We start from the raw sequence: 16154 nt of genomic DNA, 5'->3' as shown, positions 1-16154 counted from the left end.
ATGGGCCAAATTGCCTCCTTCTGCACTGTAGGGATTCTATGATTAGTCAAGGAGTGATAACAAGGGTAGAATTTAGAAAGCACAGTCTAAAAATTCAGGTTATTCATATCTTAACCCAATCTGTGTAGAAATTATGAAGGAGTTTCAGAAATATGACTGCATCATTCTGAATGTTTCCAGAACATTCTGACAACAACTGACTCTTCAAAACAAGTAATGTATTCCAGATCATAGAGTAAATTATATTAACATGGGCAGGTGCATACTTCACCTTTCTCACCTTCATTCTGACTTTGGATTTTGTATGTTTTATATTCCACGGGGTGCAGTAATGGTACAACGGTACCTTGGCCCAGTACCTCATAAGTTAAAATAAGTTTTTCAATGCTGCTGAACAATCGAGGTGGCACTCCTTTTGATGTCTGTCGTGTGGAAGAATAAAATAAAGATAAATTAGATTAGCGAGTTTGATACTGCAGTATAAGCCAGTTAGAGCCTCAAGCTGTTAACTCAACAGAGCCCAGTAGCTTCCAACATTACGACTTTCACTGCCTAAAAAAGGCAAGAGCCAGTAAGTGCATGGGAATCTTATAGCTTCAAGCTCCCTCCCAACTCACACTCCATCCCAACCTAGACACACGACGCTGTTCCTCCATGGTCTCAGAGTCAAAATCCTGGAAGTCTCTACCTAACGGTATTGTGGAAGTTTGATTTGAACCATAGAATCCTACAGTGCAGAAGGAGGCCATTCGGCCCATCCAGTCTGCACCAACCATAATCCCACCAAAGCCCTATCCCCATGCATTTACCCTAGCTCGTCCCCCTGACACTAAGGGGCAATTTAGCATGGCCAATCCAACTAACCCATACATCTTTGGACTATGGGAGTAAATCGGAGCACCGGAAGGGAACCCACGCAGACACGGGGTGAACGTGCAGACTCCTCACAGAGAGTAACCCAAGCCGGGAATCAAACCCGGGTCCCTGGCGCTGTGAGGCAGCAGCACTAACCACTGTGCACCATGCCACCTCATTTATTATTGCTTTATTATTGTCACCTGTATTGGAATACAGTGAAAAGTATCGTTTCTTGCGCTCTATAGAGACAAAACATACCATTCATAGAGGAGAAGGAAAGGAGTGGGTGCAGAATGTAGTGTTACAGTTATAGGTAAGGTGTTGAGAAAGATCAGCTTAATATTTGATAGGACCATTCAAAAGTCTGATGAAAGCAGGGAACAAGCTGCCCTGAGTCGGTTGGTACATATTTTCAAACTTTTGTATCTTTTTCCCGACGGAAGAAGGTGGAAGAGAGAATATCTGGGTTGCTTGATCATGCTGGCTGCTTTCCCAAGGCAGCGGGAAGTGTAGACGGAGTCAATGAATGGGAGGTTGGTTTGCATGATAGACCGGCATTGTGGAAGCACCTTCAATACTTGGACTGCGGTGGTTCAAGAAAATCCATGACAACCTTCTCAAGAATAGCCAGTGATGGACAATAAATACCAGACTTGCAAGTGACATTCACAAAGAACAAAGAACAAAGAACAATACAGCACAGGAACAGGCCCTTCGGCCCTCCAAGCCCGCACCGCTCCCTGGTCCCAACTAGACCATTCTTTTGTATCCCTCCATTCCCACTCCGTTCATGTGGCTATCTAGATAAGTCTTAAATGTTCTCGGTGTGTCCGCCTCCACCACCTTGCCCAGCAGCGCATTCCAGGCCCCCACCACCCTCTGTGTAAAATACGTCCTTCTGATATCCGTGTTAAACCTCCCCCTCCTCACCTTGAACCTATGACCCCTCGTGAACGGCACCACCGACCTGGGAAAAAGCTTCCCACCGTTCACCCTATCTATGCCTTTCATAATTTTATACACCTCTATTAGGTCTCCCCTCATCCTCCGTCTTTCCAGTGAGAACAACCCCTGTTTACCCAATCTCTCCTCATAACTAAGCCCTTCCATACCAGGCAATATCCTGGTAAACCTCCTCTGCACTCTCTCTAAAGCCTCCACGTCCTTCTGGTAGTGTGGCGACCAGAACTGGGCGCAGTATTCCAAATGCGGCCGAACCAACGTTCTATACATCTGCAACATCAGTCCCCAACTTTTATACTCTATGCCCCATCCTATAAATGCAAGCATGCCATATGCCTTCTTCACCACCTTCTCCACCTGTGACATCATCTTCAAGGATCTGTGGACTTGCACATAACCAGGGAATATTTTTTTTAAATGTCAACAAGGCTGCCGAGAATCCCACGCATGTAATAATATTCATGGTACAATTAAAAGTGAGTAATGCTCAGAATATTGCTGTGTCAAAAATACCGTGCTCCAAATAATATTGGGTAACTTGCCAACGCCTCCCGGTCAAGAAGTGATATGCGTTGGGCCAGAATACAATCTGCCATATACTTTCAGCCACTTTAATCATGGCTTACTCTCTGTTAATTCAAAACAGGAAACGATTGCAAAGATTTTTACAGTGGCTGTATTACTGAAAAGCTACTTCACTCTCCTGTGGAGGAAGATGCTGTAGACTTCTGTGAGGAGGCACAGTGGTTAGCACTGCTGCCTCACAGCGCCAGGGACCTGCGTTCAATTCCCAGCTTGGGTCACCGTTTGTGTGGAGTTTGCATGTTCTCCCCTTGTCTGCATGGGTTTCCTCCGGGTGCTCTGGTTTCTTCCCACAGTCCGAAAGACATGCTGGCACTCGATGGGCCGAATGGCCTCTTTCTGCACTGTAGGATTCTGTGATCCATGATCTTCTTATCAAGAGGCAGCAAGTCCCGTGCACTGTTTCCCCGCGCCACCCTCAGGAGGGCTTGGGGTAGCCGGGACAAGTCAGGCAGGCTCCAGTGAGCAGGGAGGAGACTATTGATGAGGGCGAGGGGCTGTTGCCACAGTCAGAGTACCCTTTATGCAGGCGGCCAGAGAGAGGTGCCAGGGTTCACCAGCTGGTCTCCGACAAGCTTCTGGTGAATTGGTCGTGGAAGAGGTCCTCACTTGGTCACAGTTGGTCACCTGCCCGGGAAAGATGCCCTCCATCCATCCTCCCCGGCACTCTAGAACCAATGAAGTACTTTTGACTTGTCGTGAGTGTTACAATGGAAGAAATGCAGCAGCAATCTGCTCACAGAAATGTGATCATGATGTTGATGTTAACTGAGGGGATAAATATTGGTCACCAGGGCATCAGGGAAAACTCTCTCTGTTTTTCTTGAAAATAGTGTTTTGGAATCTGGGGCTTCAATTTAAAATCTCACCTAAAAGAAAGCTCCTCCAACAGGTTTTTTGAGCACAAGTAAATCTGTTTTATTTATTCCTGGGCATTTACTGCCCATCTCTAATTTCCCTCGAAATGAGTGGCTTGCTAGGCCTTTTTTTTAAAGAGTCAGCTACATTGCTGTGTCTCTGGAGTCACATGTAGGCCAGGGAAGCAGATTTCCTTCCCTAAAGAATATTAGTGAACCAGATGGGTTTTTATGACAATGGTTTTACGGTCACCATTAGATTTTTAACTCCAGATTTTTATTAAATTCAAATTTCACCATCTGCCGGGGTGGGATTCGAACCCGGGTCACAGCAGCATTACCCTGAGTCCCTGGATTACTCGTCCCGTGAAAATACCACCACACCACCGCTTTCCCCCTTAATGTCCTAACGTATCTAGAGTGGGACTAGAACTCACAAACTCAGAGGTGAAGAGACCAGAAATGGAACCACAGCTAATACATCTCACCGTGTCCCTGCTTGGAGATTGTGCTTGTGTACAAGTTTAAGTTTATTTATTAGTGTCACAAGCAGGCTTACATTAACACTGCAATGAAGTTACTGTGAAAATTTCCTAGTCACCACACTCCAGCGCCTGTTTGGGTACACGGGGAGGGGGGGGAGAATTTAGCATGGCTAATGCACCTAATCAGGGCGTCTTTTGGGCTGTGGGAGGAAACCGGAGCATCCGGAGGAAACCCACGCAGACACGGGGAGAACGTGCAGACTCCACAAAGATGGTGACCCAAGCAGTGCTAACCACTGTGCCACCCTGTTGCCCAGAGGTGAAGGTGGGATCAAGTTGTTAGAATCATGGAACAATGCATCACAGAGAACACCGTTTGCCCCATTCTCCCGGAGCTATGAAAGAGTTACCCACTTACTCCCTCCCTTCCACTCTTTCCCCAGATTCCTGCAAATGTTTCAACTTCAAATATTTCTTTCATTCCTTTTAGAACGTTATTCTTGGAACTGCTTCCACCAAGCTCTCTGGCAGCGCGTTCCAGATCGTGACAACACGCTGCCTATAAATTCTTTTTTCTTAATGTCGTCCCAGGTTCTTTTGGCCAGCAACTTTGGAATTTCCCCACATTTGGAATAGTTACAAAGGGGGTGGAGTACTGATGTCAGTGGAACTGTATCACTGCCGAGAGGATTCTCTTTTTTCCATGCTAATGTAAAAGCCAGGTGCCTAACTCATATATTTTCCTGTACCAAACATAAATCACTTGAACTGCGTGCCTTCAAAAATTAAACTCAACTGACAAAACAAAAACATAGCAAAGCTATTGGGCACCAAAAAGAAAAAAGGAACAGGATGCCCTCAGCATATGGCTTCCCTGACCTTGGCTGCCCTGAAGGGTTAAGCATGGACGTCTGCAGTGGTATAAATAAAGACAACGCATTAGGTAGGGCCGGAACCACATCACATGCATGAAAGCAGCCCCGTGACATTAATAAATCTTTGCGAGTGACCCATTACTCACCATGTCACACCTGGGGTATAAACCTGCGTTACGATTTGAGAAAACATCGGCTCTTTCTCATGCATGGTAATGAAAGCTGTCATCTGTTTCATAGCACAAGTGCATGGCTGATGGAAAACAGGTGCCAGTCTGTCAGTGTGTGCCTTACAGAGGGGGATAGCAGAGCCATCTGGGTCAAAGACCCTTGATGCTCTGATGCAGCTGCTCAGAAAGTGTGCTCTGTCTGGGACGAAGGGTGGCAACGCTGCCCTGCGTGCCCCCACCCCCTCCCAAACCTCTTCGCTGCCATGCAGATCACTTAATGTCATCACTCGCTCACGAAGACAAGAATCACTGGTTGCCTGTCAATTTACACGTCAACTGTAAGAACGACCGTTCGAAAGTGAGGGATATTGCTGTGTGTGCGCACCTCTGGGCTGCTTCTGACACTGGTATCTTAAAGTTTAAACTTTATTTATTAGTGTCACAAGTAGGCTGACATTAACACTGCAATGAAGTTATTGTGAAAATCCCCGAGTTGCCACACTCCGGCGGCGCCTGTTTGGGTACACTGAGGGAGAATTTAGCACGGACAATGCACGTAACCAGTACGTCTTTCAGACTGTGGGAGGAAACCGGAGCACCCGGAGGAAGCCCATGCAGACATGGGGAGAATGTGCAGACTCCACACAGACAGTGACCCAAGCCGGGAATTGAACCCGGGTCCCTAGCGCTGTGAGGCAGTAGTGCTAACCACTGTGCCGCCCCAAGCATCAGCGGCAGTATCATTAAAAAATGTTAAGCTCCAATGAGTGGCATACTTGCGAACAGGGTGGCACACTGTGGGTCATTTCACCCACTGGGACCTCAATTGGACAAGGGAAGACAGAGGCTGGGGTGGAATTCAGCCGGGATTCCTAATCCAGCAATGGTTGTTGCTGACTTTAGCTCTGATGCTCTCCATCATTAAAAATAAACTTCCCGACTCTCAGGGCTGGAATTTCTCACGGGATTTTCGGACTAAATGGAAATTCCGGCTGGGGGAGGTATTTTCCGGGAGGCAGCTTTGTAATTGTCCCTCTCTGTGTTTGCCGTTCAATGAAGGACAGAGGATGGGCTCACACGGCTGCCTGCCCAATAAGAGGCCTGGCACTTGCCAGCTTTGGCAGCCCCATCCACAACGATGATACTGCTGAGGTTGCTGGGAGACCGCAAGCGCCCTCGTCATGGCAGCGCCCTGGAGGCTAAAATATCAATAATTATTTTGGAGGAGCCATCGGTAGTGTTTGGTCAAAAGGGAGCAGAATTTCATGCCCACAGCCTCCCAATGCAGGGTGGAGCCTTGGTTTTGATGTCCCCATGGATTACCTCATGAAAGTGGCACAGTGGCTTGCACTGCTGCCTCACAGCGCCAGGGACCCCGGTTCAATTCCGCCCCCAGGTGACTGTGCGGAGTCTGCACGTTCTCCCCATGTTTGCGAGGGTTTCCTCCGGGTGCTCTGGTTGCCTCCCTCAGTCCAAAGGTGTGTAGCAGAGATAGATTGGCCATGCAAAACTGCCCCTTAGTGCCCAAAGATGTGTAAGCTAGATGGGATTAGCCATGGTAAATGTGCAGGGTTACCGCGATAGGGCAGAGGGGAGGGAGCTGTTTCAGAGAGTCGATGCTGACTCGATGGGCTGAATGGCCTCTTTCTGCACTGTTGGGGTTCCATGGTTCTATGGAAAGCCGCCTCCACTGAGGTAGTGATCCCTCCACACAGTTTTGGGGCCATTCCGCCATCGCAAAAGGCCAAGGCTAAATCAACCCTAACATGGGCCAGCATTATTTAAGTTGACTCTCTCCCTTCAGCTGGCAGACAATCCGCAACCCAACCCATCTCTGGGCAACCTCCTTCTGGTTCATTTACCAACCGCCTTTAATCTGTGCCCTCTGCTTATCGACCCTATAGTCACTAGAAACAGTTTTACTTCATTTGCTCTATCTAACCTCTTCATAATTTTGGACACCTGTATCAGATGTTCCAACTCTGGGCAACTTCCCTGGTGGAGAGACTGCATTGGCGAGCCATTGCGACCTGGCTCTGCATTATTTCAACCCCTGTCCCATCTACAAGCCCACGGCAGGGAGGATCCCCCAGTCAAGAAAGGTGGGGGAAAGTCATGTTGGGGCAGGCCTAAGCTTCCCTCACTGCGCCAGAAGGAACTCCAAGTCCCACAAGGAAAACATAAATTAGGGATTATACTGGTTGGGGCCTATTCCAGCTCAGTTTGGCTTCCACGTTGTTGTCATTTGACAGGAGTCATTGTGCCCTTCCATAATGCCTAGTTAAAATTGCAGTCGACATCATCAAGACCTGATCTGCATAGGTGAAGATGTGGAATAATTAAAATTATTTAGGGCCACAGGTGCCAGGTCATCACAGGATTTGTGGCAGATGTGGCTCTGGACTGGGGGCGGGGGCAGGAGGGGTGGGGGGGGGATGGTGGTGCAGGGGATGGAGGGATAAATAACAGGCTTTACTAGCTTCCCAGCATACTTCTGGGAAGCTGTGCCTAGGGGCCTGCTGGGCTTTGCCCTCAGGGTGGGTGCATCCACCACCGGTAAAATCCTATTGGCCATTCCAAGTGGCAAGTTAATTGTCACTAAATGGCTATCCACTACCACCAGACGGGTAACCATCTCCATTGCTCACCCGCCTCCAGTGAGACTTCCCAGTGGCAGAACATGCCATGTTCAAAATATTCTCCCAACCCGCTACCAAAGCTGCCGCCCCACAACTGGAAAGATTCTGTCCTTACATGGATTCCTTAGACAACACCTTCCAAATCCACTACCATCAAGGAGGACAAGGGCAGCAAGGGACCCAGATTCGATTCCTGGCTTGAGACATTCTCTGTGTGGGGTTTGCATGTTCTCCCCGTGTCTGCGTGGGTTTCCTCCAGGTGCTCCGGTTTCCTCCCACAGTCTGAAAGACATACTGGTTAGGTGCATTGGCTATGCTAAATTCTCCCTCAGTGCACCCGAACAGGCGCCAGAGTGTGGCAACTAGGGGATTCTCACAGTAACTTCATTGCAGTGTTAATGTAAGCCTACGTGTAACAAGAAATAAATAAACTAAAAGTCACCCCGCAGCTTTTTCCCAAGTAGTCGTGGACACTTGCACTCTACGTTGACACATGCTGGGCGGCACAATGGCAAGTACTGCTGCATCACAGCTCCAGGGACCCAGGTTCGATTCCCGGCTTGTGTCTGTGTGGAGTTTGCACATTCTCCCCATGTCTGTGCGGGTGCTACAGTTTCCTCCCACAGTCCGAGGATGTGTGGGTTAGGTTGATTGGCCATGCTAAATTGCCCCTTAGTGTCCCGGGATGTGTAGGTTAGAGGGATTAGCGGGGTAAAGGTGAGGGGTTGTGGAGATATGGCCTGGGGTGGAATTGATGTTGGTGCAGACTCAATGGGCCAAATGGTCTCCTTCTGCACTGTGGGGTTTCTATGATTCTATGAAAAATGGCACTTTGGATGAGATCAAACTTTGTTACACTGGAGCTCAAACCATCACAGAATCCCTACCGTCCAGAAAGAGGCCATTCGGCCCATCGTGTCTGCACCGACCACAACCCCACCCAGGCCCTATTCCTGTAATCCCACATGTTTACCCCGCTAGTCCCCTGACACTAAGGGTGAATTTACATGGCCAATCAACCTAACCCACACATTTTAGGACTAGTCACAATAGATCTGTAATTACCCACATAGAGTTAAAAATTATAAAACGCAAGCTCATCTCCGGTTGGAATACTGTGTCCAATTCTGGACATTGCACTTCCGGAAGGATGTGAAGACTTTGGAGAGGGCACAGAAGTGATTTACTAGAACGGTTCCAGGGATGCGAAATTATAGTTACAACGACAGACTGGAGAAACTACTGTTATTTCCCCCTCGAGCACAGAATACTGACCGAAGATTTGACACAGATGTCTAAAATTATGAAGGGATTAGAGAGAGCAAATAAAGAGAAACTGTTTCTCATGTCTGTCGAGTCGATAACCAGAGGACACAGATTTAAAACGATCAGCAAAAGAACCAGAGGCAACATGAGAAAAGAGCTTTTTATGTGACGAGTCTTTGTGATCTGAAATGTACTACCTACGTCGGCTGGTGGATACAGGTTCAAAGGGAATTGGTTAAGCACTTGAAGGAGAAATATATTGCCGAGATTTGGAGAATGGGTGAGCAAGTGGGATGAAATCGATTGCAGTTTCACAGAATTGACACAGATTCACCGTGCTGAATTTTCTCCTTCTGTGCTGTCCTCTTCTGGGATTCGATGACTTTTCTAAGTGTATTAATGTCCAATTTTCAGCAGGAGTGGAGATTACTCACTGCAGAATTCCCAAATTCTGGCCCGTTCTTGTAGCAGAATTTACATGGCTGATCCAGTTAGGCGTTTAGTTCATTAGGGTTAACTTAGTTCATTCAAACCGCAGGATCATAGAATCCCGACAGTGCAGAAGGAGGCCATTTGGTCCATCGAGTCTGCACCGACAACAATCCCACCCAGGCCCTATTCCCGTAACACCACATATTTACCCTAGCTAGTCCCCTTCCTGACACTAAGGGGCAATTTAGCATGGCCAATCCACCTAACCCGCACATCTTTGGAGTGTGGGAGGAAACCGGAGCACCCGGAGGAAATCCACACAGGCACAGGGAGAATGTGCAAACTCCGCACAGACAGTGACCCGAGGCCGGAATTGAACTCGGGTCCCTGGCGCTGTGAGGCAGCAGTGCTAACCACTGTGCCACCGCACCGTATGTTGATAATGGGGGATTTAGTGATGGTAATGTCATTGAACATAGTTAGATTCTCTCTTGTTGGAGATAGTCGTTGCCTGGCACTTGCGTGACGCAGTTGTTACTTTCCACTTTTCAGCCTGAGGCCTGAATGTTGTCCAGGTCTTGCTGCACAAGGGCACAAACTACTTCTCCAACTCACACAGTTACTCATCTGCTCCAGCCAGGCAGGAGTTAAAATTGGGCGTATGGGCATCCTTTTCACCAAGAAGATTTAAAATGACATGAACGTTATCCAGATGAACAGTGACCACCTCCTTCTCCAACTATCTTCAATCCGCAGAAGTGACCTTGTGGCCTTAGCGTGGCTCCTACTGCTCTCCCCGACTGCATCTTCGACCTGATGTTGCAGCTTTGGGGTCAGATTCAGCATTGTCAGGGACAAGGCTACAGCACCAGTACTGTGCAGCAAGTTGGCGCACAGCACCCTACGGATTATCAAAAACTCAGAAAAGGTAACACTTCAATCTGTCCAGGAGGAGGCCGCTTAGCCCCTCAAGACTTTTCCAACATCCAAGGCTGATCTCCAGCCAAACTCCACACATCAGCCTTTGCCCCATATCCCTCAACATCTTTGATTCATCAAAATCTATCAAGCTCAGTTTTAAAGTTAAAATTGGATCTAGCATCATTTGCTGCTGGCGGAAGAGAATTCCAAACCTCGAGCACACTTTGTGTGTAGAACTAAATTAATTCCTGAAATCTTAGAACATAGAGCAGTACAGCACAGGAACAGGCCCTTCGGCCCACGATGTTGTGCTGCACATGACGCAGAGAGGGGTTTATTCAATGGGAAATTCCGTTGACAACCAGAAACTCCCGCCACTGGTCAATGGCAGGTCGCCTCCCACCATCGCGAAACACATGGCGGATTGCGTGGAAAATCCCACCCTGAGTTAATCCCAACTCGGGTTTGCTATGGATTATTAGGAAAATCGGAGCACAGAAGCTGAGAGATTGGTAAAATATGTCATTGCTTATTCTTTTAGAGAACTAAATTCAAAAGACCTTCTGCTTACCAACAGGTGATAACATAGAAACATGGAAACCTACAGTGCAGGAGGCCATTCGGCCCATTTGAGTCTGCACCAACCACAATCGCATCCAAGCCCCATCCCCACAACCCCATGCATTTACTCTAGCTAGTCCCCCTGACACTAAGGGACAATTTAGCATGACCAATCCACCCAACCCACACATCTTTGGACCGTGGGAGGAAACTGAAGCACGTGTAGGAAACCCACGCAGACATGAGGAGAACGTGCAAACTCCACACAGACAGCGACCCAAGCTGGGAAACGAACCCTGGTCCCTGGCGCTGTAAGGCAGCAGTGCTAACCACTGTGCCTTCATGCCGTTAAGAGGAAATCAGTGGCGGTTAATTGTTTCTACCTTGTCCGCAACACATGGGAACACCCCTCCAAATAACACACCATCCTGACTTGGAAATATGTCAGCCGTTCCTTCACAGTCGCTGGGTCAAAATCCTGGAATTCTCTTGCTAACAGCACTGTGGGTATCCCAACAACAAAACACTGCGGCCGTACAAGAAGGCGGCTCACCACCACCTTCTTCAGGGCAATTAGGGATGGGCAATAAATGCTGGTCTAGCTCAGCGATGCCCACATCCCAAGTACAAATTTTTAAAAAACAGGTAGTTCCTGATTCCCAAAGGTAATCAAGTAAAACTCCCTACGAATCATCCATCATCACATCTTCACTATTTGTGTCCTATTTAGTAATTGTTCATCTAGTCTACAGCTAACCTTAGTGTATAGCTAACACTGCAGCCATTAATTCTTATACCTCTTGGATATTTTTATCATTCCTGTTTTAATTGTCCCAAACTCAGCTGCCTTTGCTGGGATTACGATCAATGCTGCTGCTTTGATGTGGGCAAGACGCTCTGAACTTTAATCTTGCTTGAAAGTAGCGAATGTTATTCCTTCTAATTGTGTGTGCGTTAGTTGGTCAGTTTAGCAACACATCAGATTGCAAGTTCTCCCTCCATATACTCATCCTGTAACCTTCTTCAGCCCTACAGCCCTCTGAGATCCCGGCGCTTCTCCAATTCTCGTCTCTTTAAATACCTCTTGTGGAGGCGGTGGTGGTCACTGTGGCTGCTGAACACGAGTGCAGCCATGCATGATTCAGAGAGGGTGCTGGCTGCACAGTTGAGCTTCAAAATGGCAGTGCTGGTTGCAAATTGGTGAGAGTAATCCACTTTGGTCGCAAAAATAGGAAGACAGATTATTGGAATGGGTGTAAATTGAGAGAGGTGGATACTCAGCGAGACTTTGGTGCCCTCGTGCATCAATCTCTGAAAGTAAGTGCGCAGGTACAGCAGGCAGTAAGGAACAGTAAAGGTAGTAAATGGTATGTTAGCCTTCATAACGAGAGGATTTGAGTATAGGAATGGGAATGTTTTATTTCAATTGAACAGAATTCCCACTCACCTGCAGAAGGGGCTCAGAGCCTCGAAAGCTTGTGTGGCTTTTGCTACCAAATAAACCTGTTGGACTTTAACCTGGTGTTGTTAAACTTCTTACTGTGTTTATTTCAATTGAACAGGGCGTTGGTGAGGCCACACCTGGAGTATTGTGTGCAGTTTTGCTGTCCTTATCTGCTGAAAGATGTCCTTGCTATAGAGGAAGTGCAGCAAAGGTTTACCAGGCTGATTCCTGGGATGGCAGGTCTGTCATATGAGGAGAGATTAAGTCGGTCAGTACTGTATTCACTGGAGTTTAGAAGAGTGAGAGGGGACCTCATAGAAACTTATAAATTCTAACAGGGTTAGACAGGATATATTCAGAAAGAATGTTCCCGATGGTGGGGGAGTCTAGAACTAGGGGTCATAGTTTGAGGATAAGGGGTAAACCTTTTAGAACTGAGGTGAGGAGAAACTTCTTCACCCAGAGAGTGGTGAATGTGTGGAATTCACTACCACAGAAAGTAGTTGAGGCCAAAACAGGGATCAAGGGATATGGGGGGAATGGGGGGGGGATCAGGATATTGAATTAGACAATCAAAATGAATGGCGGAACAGGCTCGAAGGGCCGAATGGCCTCCACCTGCTTCTAGTTTCTTTGTTTCAATGTTTCTATTCCATGTTGATTGACATCATAATCCGTCTACCCTACACACTTCTGGTAGACGCTCACTGTCCATATGCCAATGCCCCACCTCCCTCCAAAAATAGGACTTGCTGCATAACTTGCACCAAATGTGTATGGGTGTCACAGGTACCATTTTGGATCTCTAAGGCCTCACGGAGCACCCAGAAAACTGGCACTGAACATCCTCATTTCACCTAAGTACAGAGATTGAATGAACCTTCGAAAAATAATTTGTTCTTAGTTGACATAGAGTCTGACTTCCTCTGAATAACAGAAAGGAAGCAAAATGTAATTAATCTCAATCCCTCCACATTTTAGGAACCCTTTTGTGAGAAAAATGTTGCACCTGTTGCTACATGTGTGGTCAATTGAATTCCGTGAAGGCATGAAATAACTTTCTGGGCAATTTGGGAGGAGTGGGCTTGAGGATGACTGTGATTCAGAAAGGAACAGAATCCTAAAGAGTTGAGCACTGGCTGATTAAACTAGATGCTATTAAATTGGAGTGAATCTCTTTGAAATAATAAGATTTCTTGGAAGAATTTAGTTTGGTTTGAGGTCCAATTGAGCAACGCCACAGAAAGTATTTAATGTAAGACCATAAGATATCGGAGCAGAATTAGGCCACTCGGCCCATCGAGTCTGTTCTGCCATTCAATCATGGCTGATATTTTTCTCATCCCCATTCTCCTGCCTTTTCACCATAACCCCTGATCTTCTTATTAATCAAAAATCTATCTTTGTCTCAATGACCTGGCCTCCACAGCCTTCTGCGGCAAAGTGTTCCACAGATTCACCACTCTCTGGCTGAAGAAATTCCTCCTCATCTTTGTTTTAAAGGATCGTCTCTTTAGCCTGAGGTTATACCCTCTGGTCCTAGTTTTTCCTACTAGTGGAGACATCCTCTCCACGTCCACTCTATCCAGGCCTTGCAGTATCCTGTAAATTTCAATAAGATCCCCCCTCACCCTTCTAAATGCCAATGAGTACAGACCCAGAGTCCTCAACCGTTCTTCATGCGAAAAGCTCTTCATTCCAGGGATCATTCTTGTGAACCTCCTCTTGAAGCTTTCCAAGGCCATCACATCCTTCCTTAGACATGGGGCCCAAAACTGCTCACAATACTCCAAATGGAGTCTGACCAGAGCTTTGTACAGCCTCAGAAGTACATCCCTGCTCTTGTATTCTAGCCTTCTCGACATGAATGCTAACATTGCATTTGCCTTCCTAACTGCTGACTGAACCTGCACGTTAACCTTAAGGGAATCTTGAACAAGGACTCCCAACAATGGTTAGCACTCCTGCCTCACAGTGCCAAGGACACGGGTTCGATTCACAGCTTGGGTCACTATCTGTGTGGAGTTTGCACGTTCTTCCCGTGTCAGCATGGGTTTCCCCCGGGTGCTCCGGTTTCCTCCCACAGTCTGAAAGACGTGCTGATTAGGTGCATTGACCCGAACAGGCACTGGAGTGTGGCAACTAGCAGAATTTCACAGTAACTTAATTGCTCATTACTTGTGACTAATAAATAAACTTTAAAGTCCCTTTGTGTTTCTGATTTCCCAAGCATCTCCCCATTTAGAAAATTGTCTATGCCTCCATTCCTCCTTCCAAAGTGCATAACCTCACACTTTTCCACATTGTATTCCACCTGCCACTTCTTTGCCCAATCTCCTAACCTGTTCAAGTCCTTCTGCAGCCCCCCTGCTTCCTCAATATTACCTGTCCCTCCACAATTCTTTGTATCATCTGCAAACTTAGCAACAGTGCCTTCAGTTCCTTCTTCCAAATCGTTAATGTATATTGTGAAAAGTTGTGGTCCCAGTACCGACCCCTGAGGCACCCCACGAGTCACCGGCTTCCATCCTGAAAAAGACCCCTTTATCCCCACTCTCTGCCTTCTGCCAGTCAGCCAATCCTCTATCCATGCCAGGATCTTACACTTAACTCCATGGGCACTTAACCTATTTAACAGTCTCCTATGCGGCACCTTGTCAAAGGCTATTGGAAATCTAAATAAATCACGTCCACTGGTTCTCTTATCTCTAACTTCCTTGTTACCTCTTCAAAGAACTCTAACAGATTTGTCAGACATGATCTCCCCTTGACGAAGCCGTGCTGACTCAGTCCTATTTTATCATGATGCCACTTTGAACATTTTGGCCTTGAAATTCACGTCTACATATGAAATTGGAACAGAAGTAGGCCATTCAGCCCATCAAGCCTGCTCTGCCATTCAATAGGATCTTGGCTGATCTGATTTTGTTTCAAATTCTAGATTCCTACCTACCCCCCCAATAACCTTTGACCCCCTAGCCTAACAAGGACCTATCTACCTCCGCCTTAAAAATATTCAATGACGCTGCTTCCACCGCCTTCTGAGGCAGAGAGTTCCAAAGTCAATCAACCCTCTAAGAGAGAAAGAATTCTCCCCATCTCCATCCTAAAAAGGTGACTCCTAATTTTAAAACAGTTCCCCCTTATTCTGGGCTCACCCACAAGAGGAAACATCCTGCCCACATCGAACTTGTCGAGGCTGTTCAGGATCTCTGTACTTCAATCAAGTCACCCCCCCACTCTTCTAAATTTCAGTGGAAACAAGCCCCGCCTGTCCAACCTTTCCTCATATGACAACCCACTCATTCCAGGCATCAAGATAGTAAACCTCCCCTAAACCACTTCCAGTGCACTTACATCCTTCCTTAAATAAGGAGACCAAAACTGCCCGACAGTATTCGAGATGTGGTCTCACCAATGCCCTGCATAACGAAAATATATCGTCCTTACTCTTATATTCGATTTCTTTTGTAATAAAGGAGAGCATCCATTAACCTTCTTAATGACTTGCTGTACCTGCATACAACTCTTTGTGGTTCATGCACTCGAACGCCGAGATCCCTCTGCACCTCAGGATTCTGCAGCCGCCGCTCTCTGTTTAAGTAATATTCTGCCTTTTTATTCTTCCTGCCAAAATGAACAACTTCATATTTTCCCATATTATATCCTATCAGCTAGATTTTTGCCCACTCACTCAATCCATCCGTATCCATCTTCACAAAAAGAAAGTTACTGCCGGATGCTGGAAAAAGAAGCAAAAACAGAAAATGCTGGGAAATCTCAGCAGGTCTGACAGCATCTGTGGAGAGAGAGTAGAGCCAAGATTTCGAGGGTCATCCAGACTCGAAACTTGGCTCTATTCTCTCCTTTCAACTGCCTTTTATCCACCTCAAACATATTTTCCTACCTATTAATGTCTCATCTTCAAATTTAGCTACCATGCCTTCACTCCCCTCATCTAAATCATTGATATAAATCAGTGGCGGGAAACCTGCGGCCCAGGGGCCACCTGTAGTCCATCTGGGTACTGAGTGCGAGACAGTTCCTTGACCATTGCCCACAAACAGAGTTGCCACATTCCACTGATTTCCATACACACAG

At 46.9% G+C, this 16154-nt stretch overlaps 1 protein-coding gene across 2 annotated transcripts in view; it reads right to left on the bottom strand.

Moving 5' to 3' along the window:
- Positions 1-16154, bottom strand: part of LOC144499875 (SH2 domain-containing protein 1A-like) — a 75613-nt gene that overhangs the window by 39226 nt on the left and 20233 nt on the right. The window contains exon 3 of one of the 2 annotated variants that reach the window (XM_078222481.1): positions 272-422. In XM_078222481.1, coding sequence (XP_078078607.1) covers positions 272-422 — 151 coding nt within the window. The remainder of the gene's footprint in view (positions 1-271; positions 423-16154) is intronic. The other variant, XM_078222482.1, reaches the window with a different exon arrangement.

This window comes from Mustelus asterias, chromosome 10 (genome assembly GCF_964213995.1).
Source record: "Mustelus asterias chromosome 10, sMusAst1.hap1.1, whole genome shotgun sequence".
Classification (NCBI taxonomy): Eukaryota; Metazoa; Chordata; class Chondrichthyes; order Carcharhiniformes; family Triakidae; genus Mustelus; species Mustelus asterias.
This window is presented reverse-complemented; position numbering and strand designations above follow the sequence as displayed.